The sequence below is a fragment of the Anser brachyrhynchus genome (genome assembly GCF_964034855.1).
Source record: "Anser brachyrhynchus genome assembly, chromosome: 13".
In the NCBI taxonomy this organism is placed as follows: Eukaryota; Metazoa; Chordata; class Aves; order Anseriformes; family Anatidae; genus Anser; species Anser brachyrhynchus.
Genome location: NC_137708.1, coordinates 16,692,958 through 16,714,608, shown reverse-complemented (window position 1 = coordinate 16,714,608; position 21,651 = coordinate 16,692,958). Strand labels below are relative to the sequence as shown.

Genomic DNA, 21,651 nt, shown 5'->3' with positions numbered 1-21,651 from the left:
AGCTGTGATGCCTGAGTTCAGGGTGTCCCTGCCTCTGAACATGCTCATGATCTGGACCCACTGAAACCTTTGTGCTTGCAGCTTTGCCTCCTATCCTCTCTTTCTCCCAGAGTAGCGCTGCTTGGCTTTTTCTTGTGTTTTTTTTTTTTATTATTATTAATATTGTATTTTATTTTTATTCCCTTGTCTGCCTGGTTTCATCTTATATGGGGGCTGAAGACATGGTCATTCCGTGTGCTAGCAAACTGGCCACCACTCACCCACACAGGCACCTGCAGGCTAGATGGGAAAGCAGCAGGCAGTGTCACTCCTGGCAAGGCTGTTTTTGGCTGCAGTTATGTGTAGGACCCTTGTGCGTGTGCCTGGGGTTCTCCACAGCCTCTACCAGGTCAGGGTGCCGTGGTGGCGTAACCCCAGTTTTCAGGGTTATAACTGCAGTTTTGTGCTATCTAGGGGTGCATCACTCAGCTGTCTTACCTGTGACATGCCAGTGGGGTTCTGGAGAGAGCACTCTGCCTTTCAGGGCTACGGCACCAGGCTCCTTCTCCCTGCGGGTGCTCTCTGCCTCCAGGCCAAGGGAAACCTAGGGCAGGAGCCTGCTCGTCTCCTGGGGCTCGGCATCCTGCAGCAGGGCCGTGCGGGGCTGGGGCTCCCTCCCCTCGGAAACCCCCCTCTGCTCTACTTCCACGTGCTCTGAAACACTTCTCCCGATGCTCACAGCGCATTTGCAATGTCTGTCTGAAGAGTCAGACTGTCATCAAGTTTGGGTTAGAGCCGTGCGAAGCTCGGTAACAGAAAGCATTTTAAAACCGTGTTTCACAGAAGACTTGATCCAAGCTCCGCTTGGAGAAACCCCTGCCAGCACTTGCAAGGCAGTACTGTGTCAGTGCTGGACCTCCAGCTACTCGTTAATCATTTCCCTCCGTTCAGATGGAGGACACAAAGCGAGGGGAAGGGGAGGTTTTTCCAGAACAAGCCTATTTTTGGTTACATGTGAACATCTTGGTGTCTGCTTTGCTGACAAGCTGGAGCCCCCCCAGCCATTCGTGCTCAGCCTTTGGGAGAAGAGTGAGACCGCTCTGAGGAAAATGATTTAAAATGCCTTCAGATGCCTTTTCACTTCTTTTTATTTAATTCCATAAATATTTTCATAAGGCTCAGTGTCTTTACAACACTTTTTTAAACACTTTTTTTTGTTTTATACACACAACTTTGACACTTGTTTGACAGGGTCAAACAGTCCAATATAAACAAAATAATAAAACTGGCAAGTGCGGATCAGCTGGGTTACCAAAATCCTTTTTTTTCTTTTTTCTTTTTTTTTTCTCTTACTGTTAAAACCCCAAAAGCACTAAAATATCAGTATTTGGCTTCAAACTAGAATTTTAAAACCCTTTTTTTTTTTTTTTTTTTTTTTTAATTCTCTGCTACAAGTCCCTGTCGTCATAGTGCCTTTAAACTCCTACAGCCTCTTCTTTTCTTCTCAAGGAAAAATAAGCTTGGTGATGCCATGCAGAACTTACAATAGCTACTAAATATACATGTTCCCTGAAATGTAGCTGCAATGAAAAGATGACAGAGCATAAAGAGAACAAAACCAGAAACCCAAAGCACCACAGTGTACTATCAATAACATTGCAATGGATGGCCGGTGACCATCCAGAAACTGAAACAAATTTCAAATATATTTCTCTATGTATTATTTTCTATTTACAACTGTTAGATGCACCTAGGTTGATTCTTGTTTGATCTTTTTGGAGAGGGTGGGGAGGCGAAAGTCTTGAATTTAGATCCTCTGTTCTAGTGTCTAGGTCAAGGGGTAATGCATGTCATTTACCTAGGGAAGAGGGTATTTTTATTTTATATATATATATAGTTTCAGCCAGAGAAATACCGTAAACATGTAAGTTTGTTACAACTCTCTTGTCTCTGCATATGGGATGGTAAGTGGGTTCCTCCTGTCTGGCATTGAAATGAAAGTCTGTATCAGATGCTCAGTCAAAATCACCCCAATCTGACAGCATCTACGCTGCTTCCAGCACTTTCAGACACACGAGGCAGCCCAACCCTGCTCCCTATTGGGAAAGCCACAGTAGGTAGTAAAAGTGGGACCCAGTGCTGGTTCTTCTTTGTGATAATGCTCCATCTCTTGCAGCACCTTGGCAATTTATGGAGGGGAAGAGCTTTCTTGAATGCCATGCCTGAGAGCCAAGCCCCTCTTCCCTCTGGAACAACGCCTGCATCTGCTTTGCCTGCCACCTGGCTTCGGCAAGCGCTAGCAGCGCTAGCTTGGTCTGGCTTTCCGCTTAAGAAAGAAGCTGTGAGTCCAACAAGTGGCCTTGTCAGATCAAGCGAGTCTTGATTTATGATGCAAATAATGGTGTGGCGGTGGTGTTTCTTTTTTCCTAGTGCTGAATATTTAGGAAGCATCTTCTCATAAAAATTATGGATGTCTCATTCTCACTCTCTGAGGCACAAAACAGTAAATGAACAGGCTTAACTAATGTGCTTGTTACTTTTTTTCCCTAAGCAATTAAAAGGCAAAGGAATAAGTGAAATTTCCATCATGTTGACAACAGATTATAATCTCTCTCTTTCTCTCTCTCTCTGCATCTCTCTCCAGCCATTCAGAAACAGTAAAACATTTCAGTTAACTTCTGCAAACCAATCTCATTCACTTCTCTAAATACCCATTCTGTTAAACAAAATAATAATTGCTACATTTTCAATATGAAAATCTGAGCATAAAAATGCAAAGGTACAAAAGAGCATAGGAATTACTTCTGATATAAAATTGCACTGCCTCCTGCTTGGGGCTCCCAGTGTTTCGCTGTTGCCTGTCACAGAGGGACCACTCTTCTGCTCCAAAATGCTAATCTGGTGTTGTTCAGTGAGAGTTTCTAAGTTACTAAAAGGTGCTGAGATTATTTTTGTACTTAAATAAAAAATACATTCGCTGCCTTGTAACATGCCCTGAAAGAAAAGAGGCTCCACAGAAATACTGAAATCGCACTCTCTGCTTTTGCCATTTTCTTGTAGTTCTTGTGTGGAAAAAAAAAATGTTTATCCACACTGCTGGCCTGAGGTGTTTATATGGTGTACCAAATTCAAAAGAAAATGATAAATACCATGATCTATTATTTCATCCCAGGTTTTCAAAGGAGCTTGCAGAATAGCTCTACAAAGCTTTTGAATTTCATCTTCTGAACCTGGTTAAACAATCTCAGTTGTCATAGGGAGAAAAAAAATCATCCTAGTGCACAATGATTTGTTTTACAAGCTCAAACATAAGTTTTTGCGCTTGCATACAAATGTAGTTAAGGCTGAAATTGTAGGAAATGTCTTTGAAAGTACAGCTATGAATCTCCAGAGTGAGAAAAAGAGAGAGAAAGAGACCCGGAGAATTCAGCTAATCACTCCAGAGCCCACTGACCCTGATGCACCACTGCTGACCATTGCTGCAGCTCAGATTTAACTGAGCGGTGATTTAGATTAGGTCATACTCATGATCACAGGGCTAAACTTCTCAGGTCACATCCACATCTTTCCTGAAAGGCAGTTCTCAACTGCTCTGCAGCTTGGATGCATTAAATATCAGGTAAATACTTCCGATTACTTGGGCAATGATCCTTCTGCTGATGGGTCACTACTGGCAGCTCACGTTTTGCCTGGGAGGTCAGTGCCCAAGTGGAGCCGGCGTTCTTAAACGCAAGAGTAGTGCAGGCATGACCCTCTCTTTTGGGATCATTGCTCCTGTAAACAGCAATTAGTGGTTTGTTAATGCAGTACTGTGCAGGTGTGAGTGTGGCCACCAGGATGGGACCTTAGTTCCTGAAGAAAGAAAACTGGCCATTTGTTGGAGCCTAATAGCCAATTTTCCTCTAGCTGGAATGGAGGGCATGAAGCCATCAGTTTTTAAGCTTTTATCTTTGCATGGAAAACAAAGATAGGAGTGGGCTTTTCAGAGAGTTGTGTCTCAGCTTAAAAAGAAAATAAATCAAAATCAAAGATAGCCCCACAGAAAAAAATAAATAAAATGCAAAAGAAATAAAAGCCCCCAAAATTCTTTTCTCAGTCTTACGCCGAGTGTGAGCAAATCACACTGAATTGAGAAAAAGACAGTGCTTTCAAAAGTGCAAGAAATTAACTGAGGAAAACCCATCTCTCACTTCCTAAATAGCTGCTACCCCTTCTGCTTGTTTTCACCTGCACACAACAAAAATAGTTAAAGCCAGAGAAATACTGCACAGCAGAGCATGGTGCACAAGGGAGCACATCCAGACAGGCACGAGTCAGACCAGAGAATGCAGGACAGGGACGGGGAGGGTTGATGCTCTTCGTTGAAATGGTGACTCCGGGGACAGCCAAGGAAGGGACGGAGAGGGAGGGAGAGATCTCCCAGCGATCCAAAAAACAAACAAACCCCCCATAAATAAAATCAAATAACATACACCAATGTAGTCCATGAGAAACTTCGATGACGAATTCACACAAGCAGGAAAGCATTCTGGGATGCCAATGACAACTTGAATGAAGATGAAGAAGAAAAGAAAAAAACACAATGTCCGACCGATGGAATAAAATAAAATAGGTCACATGATTAGAAATCATTGGTGCTTCCTAGTATCTAGTAGCAGATTGCTTCCCAAAAACAACAAAAAAGTTTTTGGTCCTTCTGTATATATACATATATGTATATATATTATTTTTAAATATGTATGTATATATATATGTATATATTTAGTTGCAACAGTGCTTCTCCGAAAAAAGGTCCATCTATAAATATAATTTTACTTCATTTTATTTTTAATTTTAAATTGGTTTAAGTTAAAATTCACCATCTTTCTAGGTATTATTTTTTGAATGGTGTTAACCTGCTGAAGTTTTGCCAGAATGGTGCCTGGCTGCGTCTGGGTTCGGTGAACTCGAAGACCTGGGCCTGGGATATGCCATCTGTCACCATGTATTGTCCCTGATTTAATGGATCCTGGGGTGGTGGGTAGGCTGGAGGAACCGACTTGGAGCAGCTCACACCTGCATTGATGATCGGGGGGGAAAAAGAAACAGATCAGTCAAAGTGCAATTGGGTCAATAGTCTTTCTTCGTCATGCTATCACTTCTTATCGCTTTATAACCAGGGTCTCAAACAACAGGGAGACATGCTAGAGACGGCAAGTCTACGGAGAAACGCAGCCGCTGCCTAACTCTCAGCTCAGAGGCTACCTGTGCTGGACCGCATGTTGAAGATTTAGAGACGATCCATTACTTTTGTATTGGCAGAGTTTTGCCTGCCCTGATGGAAAAGTCCTGCGTGCCCTAGCGAGACGCAGCGCTATGGCTGTGCCGTAGGTGGCACCAGCCTGGTCAGACGTCGGCAGACAGCCATAGCGCCAGTCCCACTCTCCCATTTAACACGATGTTTCTGAGCTCGTTTTCACCCTCCCAGCTACATTCACAATGGGTTTTGCCCTGGCAAAGGTGCCCCAGTGACCAGCCCCGAGCAGCGCGACCCCAAGGACCGCTCGGCGCCAGCTCCCGCGCCAGAAGGGAGCAGCGCAAGGCGGCTCGGGCGGAGCGCTGCTGCAGGGACCTGCATCACTAGACAAAGGGCAACTTGTTGTTTTGGACAGCTTGTCAGACTTTTCCATAGGGTTTTAAATTTATCAGTCTTGTTTCAGCCCAAAACGGCTATATGCAATGCAGGAAAGGCTTGCTTCTGCTCAATCCAAATGGGCAGCAATGGATGGACTGGCAAGGCTACACCTCCAGGGTCTATCGGCGGCCGGGTGCGTGATGCCCACTTAAGTGTCACAATGCCTGTGCAGGGAAGGGGTGAGAGGACACTGCTCTTACAGGTTTCCCAAGACAGAGGGGAGCTCCAGCAAGCTGGGACCTACACAGCCGCTCATAAAGGATGACGCACAGATCGCAGCGCTGGGTGAATGGAGGCGCAACAGAGGGAGGCGTTGTGCCACCGAAGTGCAGCCTACAGGGAAGAGTCACAGCTACTTCTGCATCGCCTCCCCGCCACGCCACGGACGAGGGATAACCCTCAGGATACTGTGATCAGCTGGAAACCACAACTTCCAAAAGGGATGGGAAGGAGGAAGGAGCAGGGCTCCGAAGTGGGGTGCTGTAAGCTCTGGCCATCTCTGGATCCCCTCTGCTGCATGCAGAACTGCTCTTCCTTCTGCGGGAGGGCAGCCCCAGCCACGAGACGGGTGGCAAGCGTCGCAAGGGCCATCGCGAGGCCGCTGCCTCCCCTGGTCTTAACCGCAGGAGCGAGGTGACTCTACCCGAGTAGCTCAGTGTCCTCGTCTGGAAAGCGGGATGGCATGACCCACCTACCTCACACAAGGATGGTGAAGCTAAATTAATTAATGTTTGTAAAACACTTTGAGATCCTCGGATGGGAAGGTGCTAGAGAAGGCAAAATATGGTGATTAGCACCCAGGTACCACAGCAAGGTGTGTAAAAGCAATGTGACTGCATTCAGTTTGCGGTTCCTAGCCACACACAAACACATGCTTTGCAGGATCAGCACCGGCTGGCCCGGGCACAGGAAGGCTGCACACAGTCGGGTACTTACAGACAAAGGAAAAAGCCTCACAAAGTGCACTCACGGAGCTCGTCTGACAATTTCTATATGGTGCCACAGTGTAAACCAAAAACCTCTTTTTTTTAGATACGAAGCTAAGGCTCTTTAGGTAAGAAAATTCATTTTCTCTTACTACAGAATTTACCCGTTATGGGTTCTTAAAAACATCAGAAGGTTCAGACCAAATGGAGATAGCATCTCGATGGCTAATCAATTTCTCCTTCTTTACAGCAAATACAATCCAATCATGCAGCTTTCTGTCCACTGCAGGGAGTAACCAAGGCTGTTCCTCAGGGTGGACAAAAATTGCTCCATAATTCATTACTTACAAACCTTTAACCAATTCATCACAGTTAGTATTTCAAACAGTTGAAAAGAGCAATCTGGCGATGTTCTGCATTTGTATCTGTATGCTGGAATAGTTACTCATCAACAAGCTTTCTACTCTATCTTTCCCAAGCTCCTCTCTCCCACAGGCAGTGTGCAGAGTGGAGCCCAAGCCCAGAGCCCTGCTGTCCTGGGGTCAAACCCGGCCGGGGTCAGTCCTAGGAGACCCGAGACACCATGGGTACCATCCTTGCTGGCAGGGCTCAACAGTCCATTCGCATTTGCCACGCTGTGACTTAAGCCAATGACGTCCCGTAAGGGCAGAGCATGGGCCTGAGCTCACCCCCGCCCCACCGCTTCTATCCCTTCTTCTACCACTGTCCTGCTCCACGCTGCCTTCCTGGAGGGCGATTCAATGTGTGGGTGGTGAAACCAACTACAGCTTCTGCTCTGGAGACCAAACTCCAGCCCTGAATCCACACAAGAGTGCAGACATCCCCCTGGAGAACTCCAGCCATTAGTGCCTTGACCGCTTGTCCCAGGTGAGAAGAGGCTGGTGAGGAGTTTTAGGCTCTGTGTCAAGGTTAGGATCTAGTGCAGGTCCCTTACATGGCTGGAGTTGGGAAATGCATCTTCTATCTGGTAGGCAGTTTGGATCCCAAAGGACTGCTTCAAAGGGCGATAGTCCTGGTGCCACCAGGGTTACTAACTAATGCCCTACTACACAAAAGGGCTGTGAATCTAACGCTGCTACTATGGGACAGACAGCAGTTGTTTCTAGCTTCGGAAGACCTTAAAACCACGCTGCTTTAATGACATGGCCCAATGTCTTTTGCATCCTGTGGCTGCAGAATTGCACCTAGCCTTGTGATGCGTCTGGCCTGCCATGCTGAGCCGTGCTGAGCTCTCTATTGTCTTTAAACCAGCTTGTGGAGGGTGAACTAGTGTTTTTTAATCACGACACAGAAATGCTATGAAATCTCCTGGATCAGCAAAATGTTATGCACTTGGGCAGCTGGAGCAGTAGAAAAAGGACAGGCTGGCTGAAGTCCACTGACATTGATGGAGTTACACTGGAAAGAATGTAATCCATAGTCTGTCTTCTCCAAACAAGAAAAAGGCAGACTCCCCTGGCCAGATCACTAGCAAACCCCATTCAGTTCTTTCCCAAGAGAAGCCTTTTTGGTCCAAACTCCTGGAAAACAGCTAGCCCTGCCTGGAACATGCCCATGCAAACACACACTGCCACTTCCCACAGTAAAGAAGCTCGGACCCATAGTCTTCAAAGTGTTTCTTTGTGTGACCCTGCTCAAGGATGTAGGGTTTTAGTATTAGCATCTAAGTTGGATGAACTTCAAAAGCTCCCGGTTGGTTCTACTTGAATAAACAGCCAAAGGTTTGCATATTTATCATATCTATCAAATGGCATCCATGGCCTGAACGATCACAACTGTGCATCTCAATGGCATGCGTAATTACTGGGTGTTTGAGGGCATGCAAATAAAAACATTTGTGCTCTGGCAAGGCAGACTGATTATTCCCTAAGAATGCGTTTTCTTGTGAAACTGTGATACGGCATGTTGCAAAAGCTCGAGGTGCCCTGAGAATGGCTTTGGTTTTGACATGCCGATGTTCGTGACAAGGTGGAACACAGGAATTATGTGCAGAAGGAGGGAAATTCACCTAATCTGAACATCTTCAGAACCCGAGAAGGAGCAATTCTGGGAAAAAGTATGACAGGTTGCTATTTTTCTATTCTGCTGTGAAGTGGTTTGTTCTCTCATCAGAACTCGGGGCTGTTGTGCAAAATTGTCTCTTGAGGGATTTTTTTTTATATGCAAAGCCATCACTCCACTGCAATTCAACAGAAAGAAATGAGCAAAGCTCTTTTCCAATGCAATTTTGGGCTGCTCGGAGAACAGAATTCAAAGCGCAAAGGGAAAGAATCGATAGATAAGTAATGATTTCCAGACACAGCTGCTGCACTGCCTTCCCGAGGCGTAAGAAAACAGCTATACACCAATGACCAGACTTGGAGCTCCTTCTGCTGGTTCATGCATAATTCTGCACAGTAGCAGAATATAAAGGCTGCAGCTGCATAGCAAGATCATTTGGCAGGGTGGGGGCCATGGAAATCTGTTCGGAATAAGCAAAAAGAAAACTCCAGGGTTTATGATTTGGCTAGACAAAACTGGTAAAGAGAGATGCTGCGCTGTCAGTTGAAACTGCCTTTTTTTAGTGCTAGGACACGTCACTTGGAAGCTTTTGGCTTTCGCAGCTCAGAAGAAAACAATTAAAAGATATAACATGATCTCCTTATTTTTTCCTTCCTTTTTTTCAAAGTGCCTCCTCTATTTGAGATTACACCGGGACTCCACTAGCACTTGAAGACCCAGGAGCACGCTGCAAACTCACAGGCTATCCACACGGACACGTGCAGACAGACCCATGTATAACTAGCGGGGCAGCTCCATTAACACTGCGCCTTGTGAGAGTTAATACAAAGCGCACACAGAATACAGGCAGATATGCCTCTATAACCATGGAAACTTGCCTTACAAGATGCTTATTCCATCCTTACCCTATAAGATTTTTCTCTCATATTTTGATCAGGAGCTATTTCATTGGCTTTTCTTCTGCCTATCCATCTAGATAGCATGTTGTTCATTGCTCCCACTAGTTGAGTGGGAGACAATAAAACGCCAGCACCTCCTTTCTGTAGTGGCTGAGGGGAGGCTGTTGGAAAGGAGGCAGTGCCGCACTAAGGGGCCTCTCAAATCCTCAATGGCAGCTTCAGGAGCCATGCTCGAAAAATCTTATAAATTTCATTTCCTTGTTTTAGTTTAACCCATACACAACATGGGTAGCAGGGAACATGCCTCAAGAACACTAATTGATATATGGTTAATTACTACTGCAGCAGAGACAAATTTAGTTTAACGAAACCAGAAACAGCCATGGCTGAATGGGTACAGCCCTTTGCCCTTCTTCAGCACGTTTCAACAGAGGATCTCAAAGCACTTCACCACTGCTCATTCCGTTGCTGTTATAGTCAGAGTCAGCAACTACTCTGTGCCTGGTATTAGTTCTGCTGATTGCAGGCAGTTTTTACACCAAGAGGTGGGGATGGGAGCTTTGAACAGGAACCGTCCACCACCAATAGCAGTCCTTAGCAGCCACGGACTTCACTGGTCTTCACTTCCATGCTCAGCTCCCCAGCTCAGATTTTGTCCTGCTCACCCAGTTCAAGAGGAACCTAAGTGGTGCATTAGCCATGGCTCTTCACGCAGCAGGGGATTTTTATCAATGGGCTGGCAGAGGTAGATATTGCCAGGAATGGTACCTGTGAGGAGAAGATGCCTGAGCTCCCCTTTCTAAGCACTAGCTTAACTTCTCTGTTTGGAGGAAGAGGAAAAGAAAAGGGCCCCCTGCTGCTCAGGGGGACCCTGCGGCCTTGAGAAATGCAACAGAGGAAAACAGTGATCTTGTGGCTGGGCTATTCCACAGCCAAGCGTACTATCTACAAATACTGAGCTAACTTTACCTTCCTGAATCTATTTACCAAGCCTGTTACTACAACCTAATGTCATCAGACTAGACGTTAAGATAACGATTCCTCATGTGATAAGCAAAAGCTAAGTGAGGCAAGGTGGAATAAATGATACAAGGGCTTTATCAATCAAAGCCGGGTGAAAACTAATTGCATTTATGTAGTCTCCCTCTCCTCCAGCATTACCTACGCTGATAGCAATGAGCACTGTGTGTGTGTCACTGATGGGAAGAGATCACTTTGTCCATCGCTGCCCTGAAATGCAGCCTCGCTGGGGTTAAGAAATGAACCAAGCAAGACTATCCCTTACCTGACATACCTCACTGAACCGAAAGTACAATAGTGCTGGGCTGACAGCCTCATTGCAGTTGGAATCTCAACCTGACATTGACGTCAACACCTTGACTCTTCAAATGAGGGCTCGGCATTGATGGAAAAACCCAGGCACCCTGTTTCACATCCCACCAAAAACTCCCCTGGAGAATCTGCTCAAAGCGTGTGCCCACTGCTCAGTCACCAACACCATCCTCAGAGGTCTCCCACCCAAGAGTTCATTCTTGATTTTATTTAGCTCGGTGCTGGACCAGATCTCAGATGGAACTACCGACCGTCTTGGTGATCGTGATCAGAGAGCACTGCTTGTGGACCCACAGCACCCCTGGGGGCTGGGGCAAGCTGCAGGGGGGCACCACGTAATGCTGGTCTTTGGGAGGTCTGGGGAGGGGTCTCTGTTATGGGCAATGGGGTAAGCTCTGTGATGTCTCAGTCTGTGGGGAAATGCCACCAAGAACATGATTAGCGCCATTCTTTCGCCTGTGCAGTGGGAAGCTTTGTGAAAAAAAGGAAACAGGCCCTGAATATCTGAAAATGCCAGCACCCCTCTTTGTTTCTACCTGGTTGGTCTATGTGTTGCCCAGGCTCCTTCAGCCCCCCCAGGCTATGTCTCCCCAGGTGTGAAGAGGATGGAAGACAGCCAGGGCCAATCTCGTTAGCAACAAAGATGCAATAAAGGAGGTTCAAACACTCAGAAAAACTCCAGGAGGTGCCTGCGGACTCTGTTACCTGGTAAGCCCTGTCCTTTCCAGGTGGATGAAGCCAGCACAAGTACACTAATACGCAGTTGCCTTGTTTTGCTGTGAAGACTTGCTGGGGGAGAGCTTAAAGCGTACAAGTTTGAGATGTTAAACAAAGCTGTTGGGTGTTTGGGTCAGGGTTTTATGAGCTAGTTAGCTGTGAGCTCAAGTGATCAGAAAGGAAGAAGTTAGCAGGAAAATTCAGTGACTCAGAGAGGGTTTTACTGCAGGCCACAGCAGCTCATGCTGGCTGATGATTTAACCCCTGCTGGGGTTTGCATAGCTGGGTATTTATGGGCAGATTTAATGACAGCATCCTTCTCAGCTCAAGGCAAAGGGTGATGTATGTTTTCCTCCTTCTACTAGTCCCAGACCACCAGGCTGAAGACTTGTCCGGGCTGAGGGCATCTGCTCTGGTGAAGCTGTGGCACAGTGCAGAGGAGAATACATGGGACAGAGAGGAAGGCAAGAAGCTGGCTCATAGCATGGGGCTGCAGAGCTCTCCTGGGGCCGGGAAACCCTCTCACCTAGCTCTAAGGCCACTTCTTTAAATTTGAGCAAACATTTAATTTTCCAAAATGGGAATATTAATGGGAAACAGAGCTTTGAAGATGGGCTCTCTTCACTGGGCAGTGGAACCGCTAATCACCCTGAAAACCTTGGCTGACAGCTTCTAGGAACGCGAGCTAATATCCCTTTTGTGTCTGAGGGAAGGAGACACCCTATGTGCTACCCTGCATGGGGACAGATGTGGACAAAGCTGGGGAATCCAGTAAGTAACTGAATGTTTCTGAACACTGCAAATGCTCATCACAGGGGGGGAGATCAAAAGTGGCCAGCAGAAGGGAAGCCCCTGATGGACAGAGGCAGTGAAGGAGCCTTCTGTTTCCAGACACTTAGAAATGGAAAAAGTACCCTGGATAATCCTGTGTCGGTATTAAGAATAGACCAGAATTCTACATGTGATCCATTTTCATGGGGACTTCAGCCTTGTTTCCACTGCTATAGTCAATCACAAATGCAATTTGGAAGTGCAATTTGATGCTATCTTAATGTCTAACTTGCCACTGCAGGTAGCAAAGGTCCTCAGTGGTACCTGACCTTAACTGCAAAATTGCAGACTTGATCGACTGTGGTTTAAAAAGGGTGGAGTTTTGTTGTTGTTGGTCGTGGTGGTTTGTTTTTGTTTTTTTGTAAATCAAGCCAAATAAAATACTCTATTATTTTACTATTTCTAGGAGCCACCACACTGAATTCTATTTCCAGTTACCACACTGACATTCAAAGACACTGAAGAGTTGTAACTGAGAGGGAAAATCTTGAACAATCAATGTGAAAAGAAAAAAAACAACAACAAACAGCCCCTCTCCCTATCTGTCGGTAAGGCGCACGACCAACACTATCCATTTACCTTACATCTAATGGACTTAAAAAAGGCAGAAAATTGGTTTAATGCTGTCTTAAGGCTCATGGCCTAATATTATTATGTTTTCTCCAATCTAATAAGTAGTGCAAATCGTAGTATATTGCTGAAATCTGACCTTGCACATCATTAAATCTATTTGGAAGGAGGCTTGTGTACGCATTTCTGTTTGGGCACGAGAATTAAGAGGTGGCTGCTTCCAAATGGGCTGACTTGAGCCCCACAGACAACCCTCATTTGGGGACTGAAAATCTCAAAACACAGAGTTGTGCTCTTAGTTAATCACCTGCATGAAGTTTCCATTAGTTTAGAAAGTTTTAAGGTTTCTTCTCCTGCTATTGGGCGATCTCTCACTGTCTTGCCCTCGTGTGCTGCAGCGAGTGGTAGTTTAAATGCTTCCCCTTAAAATGCATGCAGCCGGCTCCAGAGTAATACCTCTGGGAGGTGTGGTACAACAGTGCATGAAATAAGCTGCAGTTTATACGATTTGAAAAATGTTTTTCTGCTTCACCTCTAACAAAGTTGATCGCATTTTCCATTTCACCTCCTTCACAGCTTTTCTCTCTTCCTTAAGTATTCTGTGACAGGGAAATTACCATGGGTTCCCATTTAAGAGGTGGAGGGAATGACTGAGATAATCTAGAAACAAGTAACAGACATCCGCTGACATGCGAGCAGAGCTCTCACCATGTCAGGTCGGGCTGCTGAGCTATCGAGCCCTGCAGTAGCCACCGAGATCTGTCCAGTGAAGATCTCAGTGTCTTTAACTGAACATATACTTCAGTTGAATGCAGTGGAAATATTCCTATTCCTAAAGGGTTTCACTGCCTTCCAGGTATAACTGATGCTCCAGAAACAACTTAACACCCCTTCCGTTGCTTCTGTCCTGCTGTGGGAGGCTGGGTGGGGAGGACAAAGGCAGCCCCGCTGCCCGCAACTGCCCAGTGTACGCACGCCGGTCTGCCTGCTGCCAGCCCCGAGAGCAGCACCTCGGCCACAGCAACACAGCCCAAGCACCTTCCAGGGTCTTTGGCAAAAAAAAATAATAATAATAATTGTTGGCAATTGATGTTAAATGCACATGGAAAGATTCAAAACATCAGTCACTATAAGCCACCTCTCTGGGATGTCCTCCTCCTATCTTTCTCTTCTGAGCAATTCCGCGAGCTCTCTGCTCTGTCTGTCTTGTGCTTCTCCTTGGATCCTGGGTAAAAGCACAAGGCAAACCAGGGTAAGAAACCCAAGAGTTTTCAGCAAAACATTCAGTGCAGCTACGTAATCTAATTAATCTAAGGCTGGGCTATGATTACTGTCATGTAGGACAAAAGAAACAGAGCCGCTAGTTTAATGGCCTTATTGTTATTTGAGATTTCATATCTTAAGTAAACGAACCAGACTCTGCTTAACTTGATGCTAGGGGTTTGACTGAATTTCTATCCATCTCGAGGACTTCATCTCATAAAAAGAACTCCCAGTGTCATAGCATATGCTCATTCTGCATAAAAGAAATGCTGACTGGTGTTTTATGAGCTAATTAATTTTATCAGAAAAGCCTAAGCTGATAACCCCCCCTCCCCTTTTTCATCTCAGAGAGAAAGAGAGAGAAAGAGAGGAAACGAGAGCAATTGCTGAATAAGAAATCAGTACAGTACAGTTACGCTTATTATGTTTGTCAGGATGCAAGTATGGGGATTTAATTAGTAGTACTGGTAGGCATGCTCAAGCACCTTTGAACTGTGTCACTTAATGACTAAACAGTAAAATTATTAATTAATAATTAATTAATAATTTAATTGAACAGCAAGTAATAATTAAAACTGGTTTTGCCATGGCCGTCATGCAAGTCAGATTATCCAGTTGCCATAATTTCCGTGATTGCTTCCGTGGTTGAGGAAGGATCTGCAAAACCGAGCTCGTGATAGTGTCCACTACTGCCAGAACTACACGTACACCGTGTCACATACCTGTCCCCGTTTTTGCGTATTTTGAGCTTAGAAAATCTGGCCAGGAGAGTTTTTAGAGAACATCTCAGCAGACAACAAAGGAAGTTAGTAGAGAGGAGAAGACTAATGACAATGGAGAGACACAGCAAACCATGGTGTTTACAGCTGGCCTAGCGAACCACTACTGTACCAGCAAAGCCAGTAGACAACAAACAGGTGAGGCAGAAAGCAAAGAGCTCCTTCAACTTCTGCAAAAAAAACAACCCAATGCCCGCAGAGAATAGGGAAGAATCTACCTGGGACTGACTATAGCCAAGAAACGATGAGTTCTCTTAAACACTTTTATAGGCCTAGTTGTGCCAAGGTACTTTGGTAACTGATCAGTATGTCTATGACTTTGTGAAGCTTTGGAAAACTTGAAAAATTACCTCTCTGACTTTCCCTCCACATTGACTATTTCAAAACCTGTAGCTGCAGGAGTTACTGCCAGAGATAATTAACGCTGGCCATTTTGGCAGTCGAGACTCTGTTTAATATCTAGCATGGCATTTATTAGTTGGCCTGGGTGGGGAGATGAGCCTGACATTGAAGATACATAACATCTTTACTATGATGCATTATTTCCTAAAGCTGATGCTTCTGTGCTGTCCTTTAAAAGTTACAGGCAGCCCCAAGAATCATGAGCATCCCCTTTCCAAAAGCAGGAAAGGGGTAGATCCCTTACCATGTCCAATATTTTAGCCATCTTTCTTTCTTTTCTAATGGGAGACTTTGGGAATTAGCAAAACACCTACACATCTCCACACTCACTCCCATATCAGCCTGAGATAAACAACTGAGAAAGATTTCTGCCCCCAGGGACAGCTTCTGGACATGGGACTGGAGACATGAGATCAGATTCATCTCTAGCAAAATTCCACTGGCTTCAACCGCATTAGACCAGAGATTAATTTGGCCCACAGGTACATTAAGAAAGGAAACAAAGCACAAACGGTATTTTATAAAAAAAGAGAAATGGGAGAGGGAAATTCAAGGGGGACACTGGATCCTAGCCCAGCAGGATTCAGCCCAGCCCGCTCCACCCTCACATCACCAGGCACAGTGCATGTTGCCGGTTACCTTTTTGCTTACTGACTTTCTTTACTGTCATTGCCGCTTGCCGCTTTTGATTTTCAGAAATTTCAAAGCCTGAAAAAGGGAACACGGCAAATACAATTCAGAAGATTGCTTACAAAGCCTCCTTTTCTCTTGGGGAGGGGGGAAATTTTCTGCACTGTTTAGCAAACACAGAACTCCCTAGGTGGCAAGGCATCACCCAGTGAGCTGTGTGTACCGTAAGGTATTTCAGTGAAAAGCAAATCTTCCTTGAAAGGACAGGCCTCCTTATAATCTCACTTGTGCAGGGTCTGTATGAAAAGTAAGATTAGACCCGTTATTATTTATACAGTATCATAAATATGCCCAGTGCTTTACAGCTGAGCAACACAAACTGAGCCTGAACCGACGCTGGTTACAGTCAATTTATGGGCTGATGCTGAGGGAAGGGCATGGCTGATAAGTCGTGGACTTTGCCGCCATCCTGCCCTGCACAAGATGTGCTTAACTTGAGCAGAAATGAGGCAGCCAGGAGACTCTGAGGTCTGGTGGCCAAAGAGTTCTTTCTTGCACAATACCCACGGAGGTCCAGGCTTGAAGCTATGGGCAGAATTTTCTCACTGAGGGCCCAAAATACCAGTAACTGAACTGGAAAGAGACCTATTTCGTGGCAATGAGAGCAACCAAGGACATTTGAACTGTAATGCTACAATTAAAAAAAAAAGGTGGGCTTCTCCAACACTTGGGTCTAAATTAAGCATTATCAACAATCTCCTTTCAGATCCATTTCATATTCCTCACCTATCTTTTCATCTTCTTTAACCATCTTCCTTTCTTCTCTGAAAGCTCTGAGCCATCGCAACTTCTCCTCCAGTTTCTTGGCAAAGAATAAGTGCATTTCCTCAGTCTCCTTGTTATGAAGTTTGAAGGCATTCTTCATGCTTACATTGAAGTCATCATCTCGTCCGTCTTCTATATCCACCACTTCATATTTATCCATGTCTATGCGACCTTTGTAATACAGAATATCTCTTCGTATCAGGTCCTGCAGAGAGAAAAGGAGAGATGGGCTGATTGTAAGGTACTTACAGAGCCTCGACTCAGCAGGGAATTCATGGGAGGGCTGAAGAAAAGAAAGAAGCAATGGTGAAACATGGTCAGAGTCTTCAACTTTGTGTGCTGTGAATATATTTGTTGCTGACTGAATGAATAGCGGACATCATAGACAAAACACAGCAAAATAATACAAATCCTTATGCTGCAAAATATTGCTTGTAGGAATGAGAAAATGCCTTTTAGAAGACAATACTCTTCCATCATTTCACATGGGTTTAGTCTCTTCTTATTGAGCTTAGGGTGTTACTCCTGCTCCATATGACAGGAAAACAGAAAACACTGGCCGGTGGCCTGATGGGATTATTGTGCTGCAAAAGGGGCTGTGTGGAAGGATAAAACTTGAGAAATCAGCTTGTGCATGCTTGGCAGTGCAGGTCCAGTCGTGCAGATCTCTCTTGTCCAGACCCATTTTTAGTGGCAGGGTCTGCCATTTCTGCCATTTGCCTGGAACTGATCTCCTATTCTTGCACAATTAATCGGTGAGAAAACCACGCCCAGTTCTCAACTTAAAGAACCCTTAAAATTCTCTCTAACCCATTATGCCCTGGTTTTAACCAACTTAAATTTTTGCTTATTCCCTCCTTGATGTTTATAGCCTTTACAACCAGACCTACTCTTCTTCACCTGCTTTCTAGATTGATCATTCCTGCCCCTTTGTTTATCAGCGACTGCTCAATTCTCCATGCCAGGATGGATAAAGAAAAATAATCTTCATTATTAATATTTCAGAACTCAGGTAAGAACACCCGCAGTTCCTTGGGCTGTTTGACCTGCCCAGTGCAACCTGCTCTCCCTGCCGGCAGCACACCGTGCAGCAGCGCCGTGTTTCGGCAACTGCGGCCCCACAAAGGGTGGTTCAAGTTACAAGGCATGCTTATTTAAAAAGACAAATTTAGAAACATACAGTTAAGATTGTCTTCCTCTATCCATTCTCAAAATATAACATTTAGGTGTATTAAATTAACTTAAATACATTTTGATTTTTGAGAGTGCTCTAAGATAAACGCTATGCCAAAGGATTCATTTAAAAGGAAAGAAAATCAATGTACAACATTTACTTACTCAAGATTTAGTAGAGAGGTGGTTTTTTTTGTTTGTTTGTTTGTTTGTTTTTAAGTTAAGCAGTAGGCATTATTTTAAATGAATCATTTATCTTGAAAAATAAATTATACGTCATAGTTTTTTAGGAAATTTGCTCATGGATCTGACAGACAGTATTAACTATCATGAACTGTGCAGAAGCTTGTAGTCTTTAAAATTTGGCTCCCTCCGCTGAAATGCTCTATGGGGGAAAAAGCATCCATTAACTAACATGTTGTATAAATATCTTCCTCAAGTATGTAGGCTTTGAGTAGTGATGCTGTCCAAAACATAAGAAAAGGATACTTCAGGCTGACTATGAACAGGAAAAACTTTTCTACATTTGGAAAATTGTGTCTTTCCCTCTGCCCTCCCTGCCCTCCCCCCCCTCCCCCTGGCTGATAAGAGGTGTTAGGCATCACACTAATCTTGTTCAATTAAATCAATACTGTGTACTGGGTTTAAATTTTAGCCTTGGACTAGTTCTTAGAAATAGCATTCATCTTTACCACATTCTCAAAAAACTTGGTAACAAATCCCATAAGAAAAAGATGTGCTCCTTAAATCAGTTATACCAACAAATATTCTTCTTCCCAGACAAGAAGAAGAAAAAACTTGCTGCTGTTGAAAACTTCTAGAACAAAGAAGTCTGTCCTTGTGAGACAGGTGAAGTGGGATCAGACATACTTTTCTGTGCAATATTCATGGTTATATAGAAATTTGTTCATAAAAGGTATTATAAAAAATAAACGATCACAATCCTCCTCATCTGGTACTGAAAATACAATACTCTGTGCACTAGCTTTTTCCTTGCACATACTAAACGCATTGTTTTCCCTCTTACCTCTTCAATTTTGGGTTAGAAAACATTATGAGCTATTTTTAATAGCTAATGCTAAGTGAATGTTTAAACAGACTTATGCTGCTGTTAGGCTTCCAGAGGACAATGCCTCTGGTGTGGGCACGTTCAGCTGAGCCGCTCCATGCATTTATTTCCCTTGCAAGGCTGCAGCTGGAACAGCCGCTGCCGTCTGTGGGGCTCCTGCAGCTCAGAAGCTCCTGGGTTTTGCAGGTGTTGCTGCGTATTGGATGTGAAGTTAACGGTGTTGCCTAGGAGTTACTGAAGGAGCAATAAGGAGATAATGGAATCATACGAGTGCTTTTGGAAGTAAAATGGCCCCACGGAATATTATTGTTGGTGAAAATGCACTAGCAGGACGAACAAGCTCAGCTATCTACACTGTTTGCAAAAACCACGCAGAGAAGAAACGGCGTGTTTTTGTCCTTCAGCATTAAATAAGCACATGGGGGAATCTGGGAACGACAGCAAGTGCAAAGCTCCCGCCTGCCACTTTCACTTTCATTTTGAGAAGAGACTTTTCAATAACAAATGGAGAAGAAATGCATCAGCCTCTTTCCCGTCACCCTCCCCAGAGCACCCAGCCTCCAGTTTGGCAGGAATCTGCTGCTGGAGAAAGGGCCCCGGAGGGGATGACCAGAGGAGAGAAAGGCTCCACAATAGAGGCAGATGAAACCCTTCAAAGGTGCCCAGAAAATCAGAAGCGCTCAGAGCTGGTCTGTGAGGGACGTTATCTGAGTGAGGACCGCTGCCCTGTGCCAGTGGTGCATTTCTTTCTTGCTTCCATAATGGAAAGACCATTCCCCACCCATTGGCCGTGAACTCCAGCACTGGTACCCAAGTTTTCAAGGGACCCTTTTATTTTCCACACAGCAGTGCATGGTTTGTACGCACCCGGGTTTGAGAAAGTTCAGTCCATATAGCAGATTAATAACTGTAACTAGATGATGTCCCCTGCAGCAGGGACAGCGTGCTGCTATCACTCGTGATTATCCCAGGGAGACCATAGAAGAGAATCTGGAAGAAATTATTAAACTCCAGGATTTAGGTTTGTTTATATGCTGGCTATATTAGTACAGTATTATCTAGCTATAGTTTAGCCAGCATGAAGACTAGCTGGTTAAACTGTCCAGTTTTGGATGTCATACAAAAAAAATATGTTTAATTAAGTGCAAGAAAATGTGGGGAAAAAAAGGCTCTGAAAACCTGATTGGTGGGGAAAGGCCAAAAAAGATGGAGCTGTTTAATCTAGAAAGGACATAAATCAAAAGGAACAAGCTATTGGTATTCCAAAATGGGAAAGCTTCTTCGAAGAAGGCTGGTGATCAATTATTCTCCATTTTGATTGTGGCTTGGCTTAATTTACCGCAAGGGAGAAGAGGATTAAATACTTGGAAAAAAATCTTTCTAGCTGTAAGAGTTGATATGCAGGAGAACAGACAAAATAGGGAAGCCTTGGGACAGCACTCCCTGGAGATTTTCAGAAATAAGGTTAGACAAACATCCATCAGAGAAGATCTGAGTATACTTAATCCTGCAAGGGAATAGCTAATCTCCTGGGGTCCTTCCCAGCTCTACGTTTTGATGATGTCTAAGAGAAAGGCAACAGATGGAGACAAAAAGGGATGAGAGCAGGTAGGATTATCATGGACGTCAGGGGCAGTATGAGAGAAGCCCCAGGGCGCGGGCTGGGACAGCAAACACGAGGAGCAGTGACATAAACCTGCAGTCTCTGCAGACTGCATCCAGATTGCATTGCATGGCTCTTAAGAAAATTGATGCATTTAGGTCATTTGCACTTATTTGTCTGAATATGATCTTTTTTTACCCTACAGCTTCTGTGATTTCTTTTTCTTTCTCTAGCTGAGAGGTTAATTAAGCTCTTCTGAATAAAATGCTCTGCAGTCTGTTCACATAATATGTACCAAGAATTCACAAGGAAAAGATGAAGCCAAAAAAAATATATTTGATGGAAGCACAAAACAAAGTTTTGACACGTTACATAAACCTACGACGATTCTGCTCTCTGCATTTGCTTTCTCAGAGGTCTGCAGCTGACGTGCCTGTGCCTGGGGTAGCAGCTGTGCTCGGGGGGTTCCTGCCTGTGGGACCTGCCTGGGCCCTTTTCTCCTGCTCCCTGACTTAAAGCTCCCATTTCACTGCCCCCTCTCAGAAGAGGGGAGGCGACTTTCTCTAGCCAGGCTTGAAAGAAAAAAAAAATCTAATTTGTGACTGCCACGAGGAAGCCGAGGCTGGCCCTTAATTGGAAAAGCTGAAGATGTGGAGTTGCACCGTGGCTTCCACGATGAATTATGCACCTACCCCCAAATTATCACACTGGATCTAGACATCTATATAAAGGATTGCACCCGTAAATCAGATTGCTCAATAACTCTTACTACTCGCCCTAGCATGGCTTTCTCCCCCTGCTCCCCAGCTTCAATCCATCACGGTTTTCCTGCCGCGGGTACCGGGGGCTGCAGCCCCGCAGGCAGGCGCTGCCTGTTGGTGCTGGGGGGTGCTGTGCCCTCCGGCAGCCACCCAGCCCCCCCGCCCCCCCGTGCCACTGGGAATAGGAATAGAGGAA

At 44.9% G+C, this 21,651-nt stretch overlaps 2 protein-coding genes across 29 annotated transcripts in view; one reads left to right on the top strand and one right to left on the bottom strand.

The window, feature by feature from the left end:
• LOC308177135 (uncharacterized protein) overlaps positions 1–14,076 on the top strand; it is a 302,639-nt gene extending 288,563 nt beyond the window's left edge. Inside the window, exon 8 of one of the 2 annotated variants that reach the window (XR_013938914.1) lies at positions 5,139–14,076. The gene's annotated coding sequence lies outside the window, so the exon portion shown is untranslated. Of the gene's footprint in view, positions 1–453; positions 1,417–5,138 lie in introns of those variants that run through there. The other variant, XM_080553912.1, reaches the window with a different exon arrangement.
• Positions 1,110–21,651, bottom strand: part of ARHGEF9 (Cdc42 guanine nucleotide exchange factor 9) — a 184,620-nt gene continuing 164,078 nt past the window's right edge. For 12 of the 27 annotated variants that reach the window (XM_080553826.1, XM_080553845.1, XM_080553849.1 and 9 more), the window contains 4 exons: positions 16,811–17,054; positions 16,034–16,102; positions 14,089–14,175; positions 1,110–5,034 (listed from right to left, as the gene is read on the bottom strand). In XM_080553826.1, coding sequence (XP_080409952.1) covers positions 4,853–5,034; positions 14,089–14,175; positions 16,034–16,102; positions 16,811–17,054 — 582 coding nt within the window. In that variant the 3' untranslated portion in view covers positions 1,110–4,852. The remainder of the gene's footprint in view (positions 5,035–14,088; positions 14,176–16,033; positions 16,103–16,810; positions 17,055–21,651) is intronic. The other 15 variants (XM_080553847.1, XM_080553842.1, XM_080553834.1 and 12 more) reach the window with 4 other exon arrangements.